The sequence below is a fragment of the Embiotoca jacksoni genome, unplaced genomic scaffold (genome assembly GCF_022577435.1).
Source record: "Embiotoca jacksoni isolate LCO1_2020_lvr unplaced genomic scaffold, fEmbJac1.0.p SCAF_33, whole genome shotgun sequence".
NCBI lineage: Eukaryota > Metazoa > Chordata > Actinopteri > Embiotocidae > Embiotoca > Embiotoca jacksoni.
The window spans coordinates 1,846,623-1,855,944 of NW_027185385.1; the positions used below are offsets into that span (position 1 = coordinate 1,846,623).

At 45.0% G+C, this 9,322-nt stretch overlaps 1 protein-coding gene across 1 annotated transcript; it reads right to left on the reverse strand.

The window, feature by feature from the left end:
- Window positions 1-1,294: 1,294 nt before the first annotated feature.
- On the reverse strand, window positions 1,295-2,176 carry bhlha9 (basic helix-loop-helix family, member a9). The gene has a single exon (XM_069165155.1). It carries the CDS (start codon window positions 2,168-2,170, stop codon window positions 1,295-1,297), a length of 876 nt encoding a protein of 291 aa, XP_069021256.1. The 5' UTR covers window positions 2,171-2,176.
- Between the last annotated feature and the right edge of the window lie 7,146 nt (window positions 2,177-9,322).

A 9,322-nucleotide genomic window follows, 5' to 3' on the forward strand; every position in this document is an offset into this window, starting at 1 on the left:
CAGCGCAGCCCAACAGGGGATTTCACGGCTGATGACGGGGCACACTCTTCCTTCCTGAACCCACATAAATCTGTCGGTGGGCTCCGTCCCATAGTCTGATATTAAAGCTGTTTTCCATGACATGCTCCTCAGCAGGGGAGGGAAAGCTGCTGCTGACTAGCACGAGCTGGTTTGGCCGGGAGGATGGGTTGTGGTTAGGATTCACTCTTCTTGATCACAAAAACACCAGCTGACCTCTGAGGAGTAATAATCTCCCTGTTGGTGGTGCAGAGAATATAGACATATAGAAACATACAGAAAACAAAGTGTGCAGAAGGCACTACATGCACTTTTTATACTCGTGCATTGCTGATCAGTTTTTTGGTTCCTACAGAAAAGACAACACTGTCAGTGTTGTCCTTCATGCTGTCTACTCGTGCTTTTATTTTGCTGCGTGTAAATAACACCTTGACTTCTCCTCTCCCACAAAAATGACAAGAATGGACTTGTAAGGACATTTCTCAACTGAGTGAAGGACCTCTGTCATCTCAGACTCCGAGTGGTGGAGGCTACCAACCTTAGGCTATAATCAAACACACACACACACACACACACACACACACACACACACACACACACACACACACACACACACACACACACACACACACACACACACACACACACACACAGGCAGGCATGCACACGTGCACATGCATGCCAGTGTTGTGTTCAATGGAAGTCCTGAGAAACGCACAGAGAAACATGTTTTGTTATAAAAGGAGGCGTAACCAGAAACATAGAAGCGGAAAATTTTATCCTCAAGTTTAGAAAGTGATGTACAAACTTTTGACAACTTTCAAAACAGCTCGTCATTTTTATACAACATGGAGAATAAATACATTAAATACAAAAGATGCCCTTTGGTACAAGAACTTTGTTACATTTTCTTAAGATGCACTTTCTGCAAACTGTATGAAGCATTACATAACGTCTTTTGTATTCCTGGTCTTACATGTAGTAATGCACCATATTATACAATAATTCTGCACAGTTTGCAAAAGGCCAATAAGATGAATTATTTACAGCAGATAAACAAAATATTCTTTACATTTAATATGTTGAAATACAAGATCAAATACAATATGTACAACATTCTGCAGTCTAGATTGACATTGTGTGTTAAATTTAAATGGCTCTGCTCTACAATACCAGTGTGACTGTAATACTGCATACATAATAAGAGTTTCCTCCCTGAGATGGTTGTGTCAGTGTTCTGGTGCTCTTCAGTCTTCAGGGTTCACAGTGGTGGATGTTACAGGACGTCAGAGCACAGAGGGAGGCTGTGCTCCGGCTCCTGCAGGTAGCTCACCTGCCACGGAAGCCCCAACGTGGTGGATGGCTCTACGAAAGAGTCCATGTATCCCTGAGTGCAGGAGGCCCACACGCCCGACTGGTAGCCCACCCCCTCGCCCACCTGGGAGTAGCGCAGCGGGCTGATCGGGTGATCGTGGGCGCTGCCGCAGTGTCCGTGTGAGGCATAAATTTGTCCGTCAGTGGGGTAACAAGGGTAGTGTGGTGACGGCGGACACGAGGACACGGCGTTATCCATGTAGACGTGAGGCTTCGTGGACAGCCGGTGCACCAGAGGCCCTTGTTGCGGCTGCATCTGGTGAGAGATGGATGCATGCCAGGGGACGTAGCCCTGATGCTCCAGATGAGGAATCGCCACCCGGGTCTGCTCCAGTCGAGATGCTGCCATCGCTGTCGGGCCCGCAGACGACCGGTTGCACTCCCGGTGGGTGCAGGGCTTGCTGGGGGGATTCGAGCTCAGGAACACTGAGAGAGCGGAGATGCGGTTGATGGCCCGCTGTAGCGTGGCGATCTTGGACAGACGTTTGCCGCTGAGGTCATGGTTGAGAGCAACCCGGAGGGCGTTGAAGGCCTGGTTGTAGTCCAAAATGCGTTTCCGCTCACGGACGTTAGCAGCCATTCTTCGGGCTTTTGAGCGGACAGGTCGGTTGCGCTTCTTGGTCTGGCCTTCCTCGGGGTCACCAGGGCTGCTAGTTGAACTCTCACTGTCCTGGAAAGACGTCTTGGGACTTCCCTCGTCTTCTTCTTCTTGGCCCAGCACGCCCAGCTCCAGCTCTTCCTCCGAGAACTCTGAACCTGCAACGCTGCTGCAGCTCATTGTGTCAATGATGTGGACACCGAGCGAGTTGGATTCAGGTCTTCCTTCAAGATGTGAAGAGTGTTGTTTGGTGAGCTGTGCTCCTCAACGCGCTCCCTCAGAGCGCCACGGCTTGTATTGTGGGGCTGTCGGTATTTGTTGCTGCTCCGACAGCCCAGGTATCCTCCTCCTCTGACTCCTCCGCTGCCTTGTGATTACTTGTACCTCAACAAGACAGGTTGGTCTGCTTTTTAAAGAACCTGAAGTCACATGGTACAGTCACCTGTGAGGAATGGTGCACTCTCTCTCCCTTTCCAGGTTTATAGGTGCCCTCCAGGCAAATGGCACTGTCACCTCCTCCTCCTCCTCCTCCTCCTCATCTGACTCTCCCTCACATCCCTCACAGGATCTTACAGAAGAGTTTCAACACTTTACGTCAGTAGGAAACAAAACAAAACATACTAAGTATTAGAAAATAGCAATAAACCTCAAACTTCCTTTAATGTAGAGGATTGTATAGAAGCGTTTTTCACTCTTCTGTAATCGGAACTTGGTCCGTTTCTTCTTTTACAAACAACAACACACTCGGATTGAATTCTTTCTCAACACAGTAATTACTAATGAAGGGATATATTCATTTAATTAGCTGTTTCATAAATATTAGTCTCATGGATGTTCGTGACGAATTGCACATTTATCCAAGCGGCCTAATCAGTTATCCGCATTTCCCCTTTTGTCAGGTCTGGGAACAGAGGAACCTTCTTATCTGTTGTAGCTTCGATTCATCCTTGCAATTAGCTAGTTCTCCCTCTCTCCATCTCTCCGTCTCTCTCTGCTCAGGTTTAAGGGCCATGTAATTTAGAGGAGCTTCCATGAAACCCGTTCCCATAAATCAGGCCCGGGCAGCACCTGAGGACAAGAGCAGAGCGAGCCCTATACTTCAGAGAGACAAAAAAAAAGGGCAAATATTTTACAATTAGAACCTGCAATTGCTACTGGCCCTGGCTATCGATCTTTCACAGTCTTCTGCTTGTGAAGGTGGAGTTTTGATGGAAATGTCACTGTCTGTTGCAAGGCTGAAATACTTTACATTGTTTTTATTAATTACCCAGTAGTGCAATCAGATCGGTCGTTTTTTAAACAAACGCCTGCAAGATACAGAAACACGGTGAAGGATCTCTGGCTCAGATATTGTAGTGGACAGTGAAAGGGCTATGGGCTCCTGGCCAAGTGCAACAGGTCAGGTAAGTAAAGAGTCGGCCCCCAGACACTGAACTGGGGGGTCGTTGAGGAGCATTGCTTCCTTCCTGCTCTCTTCTTTTTATTGTGTGTTGCAGCTCTGAGACACCAAACTTTAAAACAATTAGCCCACCGTTCCAGCTCTGCGAGCAACGACTGATCTGAGATGGAAAGGTTTGGTCGAGACATTGTTGAGACCAGGAGATCAGACTGTGGTTTCGATGTTCTCTGTATGGATGCAAATGTTTCAATAAATCCTGATTTGCAGTTAGTGCAACATGAATGCACCTGAAAATATCTGGAAACGTTAGAGCTTTAATTTAATTTAATTAATTAGTATTTTATTTATATGTTTCATAGGCATAACACGTTAAAGTTCTTACAAAAGAACTTTACAACATCGTTACAACAGAGAAACCCAAAAATTCCTACATAAACTAGGAGGAAAAACTGCCTTTTAACAGGAAGAAACTGCCAACAGAGGGAAAGATAAGCTCTCTTTTAAAAGAAGAAACCTCCAACAGATGGAAGGAAAAACTCCGTTTTAAAAGAAGAAACCTCCAACAGAAGGAAGGAAAAACTCCCTTTTAAATGGAAGAAACTTCCAAAAGAGGAACGGACAAACTGTCTTTTAACGGAAAGAAATCGCCAAAAGAAGGAAGGATAAAAAGTCTTTCAACAAGAAGAAACCTTCAACAGAAGGAAGGAAAAACTCTCTTTTAACAGGAAGAAACCGCCAACAGAGGGAAAGATAAGCTCTCTTTTAAAAGAAGAAACCTCCAACAGATGGAAGGAAAAACTCCCTTTTAACGGGAAGAAACCTCCAAAAGAGGAACGGACAAACTGTCTTTTAAAGGGGAAGAAATCTCCAAAAGAGGGAAGGAAAAGCTCTGTTTTAACTTCAATTCAATTTTCAATTTTATTTATTTATGTAGCGCCAAATCACAACACAGGCTATTTCATGGCACTTAACACATTAAAGTCCTTACAGCAAACTTTGCAATATTATACAGAGAAACCAACAATTCAACAATTTCCACATAAGCTAGGAGGGAAAAAACTCCTCTTTAAGGGAGAAAAACCTCCAACAGAGGGAAGGAAAAACTCCCTTTAACAGGAAGAAACCTCCAACAGAACCAGGATCAGAGGTGGGCGGAGCATCTGTTAACAGAACCAGGCTCAGAGGTGGGCGGAGCATCTGTTAACAGAACCAGGATCAGAGGTGGGCGGAGCATCTGTTAACAGAACCAGGATCAGAGGTGGGCGGAGCATCTGCCTCGACCGGTTGGGGTGAGAGGAGAGCAGAGAGAGAAAAGGACAGCATAGAGATAGAAGAGAAGAACTGTTGGTGGAGACGACAATCACAGAGCAGAGACATGCAGCTCCATGACGGGACATCTGGAAAAGAAAGAACAGAAACTATATGAGTGAAGGAACTGAATGGAGACAACAGATAATAAGAAGAAACTATGGGAGAGAAGAAGATGGTGAGGTATGAGTCAGTTAAAGAGTAGGAGGAAAGAAAAGAAGCTCAGCATGTAACGAGGTCCTCCAGCAGCCTCGGCCTATAACAGCATAACTAAGGGTTGGTTCAGGTCTACCTGAGCCAGCCCTAACTATAGGCTTTATCAAGAAGGAACGTTTTGAGTCTAATCTTAAAGCTAGAGAGGGTTTCTGCCCCTCCAACACAAACTGGGAGCTGGTTCCACAGGGGAGGAGCCTGAAAACTGAAGCTCCGCCTCCCATTCTACTTCTGGAAACTCGAGGAACCACAAGTAGACCAGCGTACTGAGAGAGAAGTGCTCTGCTAGGATTATATGGTTCTATAAGATCTCTAAGATACGATGGAGCCTGGTCATGTAGAGCTTTCATCAAGAGAATTTTAAATTATATTCTTGATTTCACAGGAAGTCAGTGAAGAGAAGCTAAAACTGGAGAAATATGATCTCTCTTGCTAAATCCCGTCAGTACTCTTGCTGCAGCATTTTGGATCAGCTGCAGGGTTTTAATGAGTAATTTGGACATCCTAAAAACAAGGAATTACAATAATCCAGTCTAGAAGTAACAAATGCATGAATGAGTTTTTCTGCATCACGCTGAGGAAGGATTTTCCTGATTTTATTAATATTACGTAGATGAAAGAAGGCAGTTCTGGAGATTTGCTTTATATGGTGTCTAAAGGACAAATCCTCATCAAATATGACTCCAAGGTTCCTCACAGTTTTGCTGGAGGCCAAGACAACGTCATCTAGAGTAACTAAGTGATTACAGAAAGAGTTTCTGAGGTGTTTAGGACCAAGTACAAGAACTTCTGTTTTGTCTGAATTTAGAAACAGGAAGTTTTTGGTCATCCAGGCCTTTATGTCTTTTAGACAGGCTTCAAGTTTTACTAACTGATTAGTTTCATCTGGTTTTATAGAAAGATATAGCTGAGTGTCATCTGCATAACAATGGAAGTTGATGCAGTGCTTCCTGATGACATCTCCTAATGGAAGCATGTACAAAGTAAAAAGCATTGGGCCTAACACTGAGCCTTGTGGAACTCCATAACTAACTCTTGTTTGTCTGGAAGATTCATTGTTGACATGGACAAACTGGAATCTATCTGATAAGTAGGATTTGAACCAGTCTAATGCAGTTCCTTTAATCCTCGTAACGTCTTCTAATCTCTGTAATAAGATCGTATGATCAATCGTATCAAAAGCAGCACTGAGGTCCAGAAGAACAAGTACAGAGACGAGTCCATTATCTGAGGCTAATAAAAGGTCGTTAGTAACTTTCACCAGAGCTGTTTCTGTGCTATGATGAACTCTAAAGCCTGACTGAAAATCTTCAAACAGATCATTCCTTTATAAATGATCAAACAGTTGATTTGCAACAACTTTTTCAAGGATTTTAGAAATAAACGTCAGGTTGTAAATTGGTCTGTAGTTTCCTAAAACAGCTGATCAAGAGTCGGCTTTTTAAGTAAAGGTTTAATTACAGCCACTTTAAAAGCCTGCGGTACATAACCGGTTACAATAGATAGGTTGATCTGATCTAATATGGAAGTATTAATTAAAGGGAAGACTTCCTTAAAAAAGTTTAGTTGGGATGAGATCTAACAGACAGCTAGAGGATCCAGATGAAGAAATAATTCTAGTTAACTCAGAGAGCTCAACAGGAGAGAAATGTTCCAAGTTTACATCTGGTCCTACAGAGCTGCTGTTGCTTAGCAACACATCAGTGATGGTGTCATGAAGGGTCGGCCCGATTCTCTCCCTGATAGTAAGAATTTTATTAGTAAAGAAGTTGATGAAGTCATTACTGCTGAGAGCTGAAGGAATAGAGGGCTCAACAGAACTGGGACTCTTTGTCAGCCTGCTGCAGTGATGAAAAGAAACCTGGGGTTGTTCTTGTTTTCCTCTATTAATGATGAATAATATAAAGTCCTGGCCTTACCAAGAGCTTTCTTATATAATATTAGACTATCCTTCCAGGCAGGTGAAATTCTTCTAAATTAGTGGAACTCCATTTCCTTTCCATCTTTCTAGTCGCTGCCTAGCAGAGCGTAGTTCTGAGTTGTACCACGGAGACAACTTCCTCTGGTTCATGACTCTCTTCTTCAGAGGGGCAACATCATCTAGAGTTGTAGCAGAGATACTGCAGTGTTTTCTACCAGATGATCCACTAGTGTGGGACTAAGATCAACGTAGATGTCTTCCACTGCTTTAACACACGGCATCGAAGAGGATAAGCATGTAACTGCTTCCTTAAACTTGGCCATGACATCATCTGACAGACATCTACTGTTGTGGGATTTATTCCCACATGCTGTGTAGTCCATTATTGTAACTTCAGATGTTAATAAGAAGTGGTCCGACAAAACAGGGTTTGGAGGAAATATAATTACATTTTCAGTTTCCATGCTGTATGACAGAACCAGATGGAGGGTGTGGTTACCACGGTGACGGGGTTTATTTACATCCTGATAAAAGCCTATAGAATCTAATAATGAGCTGAAAGTAGAACTGAGGCTGTCGTTGTCCACGTCAACATGAATGTTAAAGTCTCCCACTATCATCACTTTATCTGAACTCAGCACTAAATCTGATCAAAAGTCAGAATTCAGTTAGAAACTCTGAATAAGGACCAGGTGGGAGATAAACAACAACAAATATAATCCGTTTCTCTGCTTTCCAGTTTAGGTGAGAGACTAAGAGTCAGACTCTCAAATGATTTATAACTAAGTTTAGGCTTTGGATTAATTGATAAACTTGAGTGGAAGATTGCTGCCACCCCTCCTCCTTCTCCTCCTCCTCCTCCTCCTTCTGAATCTCTAGGAATATGATAATTAATATGACTGGGAGGAGTTGCTTCATTAATCCTAACATATTCTTCCTGTTGCAGCCAAGTCTCTGTGAGACAGAGTAAATCAATCTGATGATCAGTTATCAAGTCATTTACTGACAGAGATTTAGACCAGAGAGATCTGATATTTAATAGTTCACTTTTAATTGTCACATTTTTTTGATCCATTAATTTGGTAGGATCCATTTTTATTACATTTTTATTGATAGATCTTTTGTTGAGTTTTTTAAATATATGTGGTCTGGGTACAGACACAACCTCTACAGGATGTTGAAGGTTTTGGGTGAGTGACAGCTCTAAAGAAGCTGCAGAGGAGCTGTAAGACTGTAGCTCTGCGTCCTGGCCTCAACCCTGGATGTCAGGTTTTAGGGCTGTTAAGAGACATGGCCATGTTTCTAGAAAGAAGAGCTGCACCATCCAAAGTAGGATGGATGCCGTCTCTCCCGATCAGACCAGGTTTTCCCCAGAAAGTATTCCAGTTGTTAATGAAGCCCACATTGTTAGCGGGACATCACCTCGACAACCAGCGGTGAAGTGAAGACGTATGGCTAAACATATCATCACTGGTCCGGTTAGGAAGGGGTCCAGAGAAAACTACAGAGTCCCACGTTGTTTTTGAAAAGTTGCACACCGATTCCACGTTAACTTTAGTGACCTCCGATTGGCGTAACCGGGTGTCGTTACTGCCGACGTTAATAACAATCTGACTGGATTTATGATGAGCCTTAGTCAGCAGTTTCAGGTTTGAGTCAATGTCGCCCGCTCTGGCCCCGGAAAGACATCTGACTCTGGCCCCGGGAAGGCATCTGACTCTGGCCCCGGGAAGACATCTGACTCTGGCCCCGGGAAGACATCTGACTCTGGCCCCTGGAACACATCTGACTCTGGCCCCGGGAAGACATCTGACTCTGGCCCTGGGAAGACGTGTTACTATGGCCCCGGGAAGACATCTGACTTTGGCCCCGGGAAGATGTGTTACTATGGCCCCGGGAAGACCTCTGACTCTGGCCCCGGGAAGACCTCTGACTCTGGCCCTGGGAAGACATGTGACTCTGGCCCTGGGAAGACATGTGACTCTGGCCCTGGGAAGACATCTGACTCTGGCCCCGGGAAGACCTCTGACTCTGGCCCTGGGAAGACGTGTTACTATGGCCCCGGGAAGACCTCTGACTCTGGCCCCGGGAAGACCTCTGACTCTGGCCCTGGGAAGACATCTGACTCTGGCCCCGGGAAGACCTCTGACTCTGGCCCTGGGAAGACATGTGACTCTGGCCCTGGGAAGACCTCTGACTATGGCCCTGGGAAGACATCTGACTCTGGCCCCGGGAAGATGTGTTACTATGGCCCCGGGAAGACCTCTGACTCTGGCCCCGGGAAGACCTCTGACTCTGGCCCTGGGAAGACGTGTTACTATGGCCCCGGGAAGACCTCTGACTCTGGCCCCGGGAAGACCTCTGACTCTGGCCCTGGGAAGACATCTGACTCTGGCCCCGGGAAGACCTCTGACTCTGGCCCTGGGAAGACATGTGACTCTGGCCCTGGGAAGACATGTGACTCTGGCCCTGGGAAGACATCTGACTCTGG

Excerpts from the sequence above, each read along its gene's own strand:
- bhlha9 (XM_069165155.1), bottom strand. The coding sequence starts at position 2,170 with ATGAGCTGCAGCAGCGTTGCAGGTTCAGAGTTCTCGGAGGAAGAGCTG.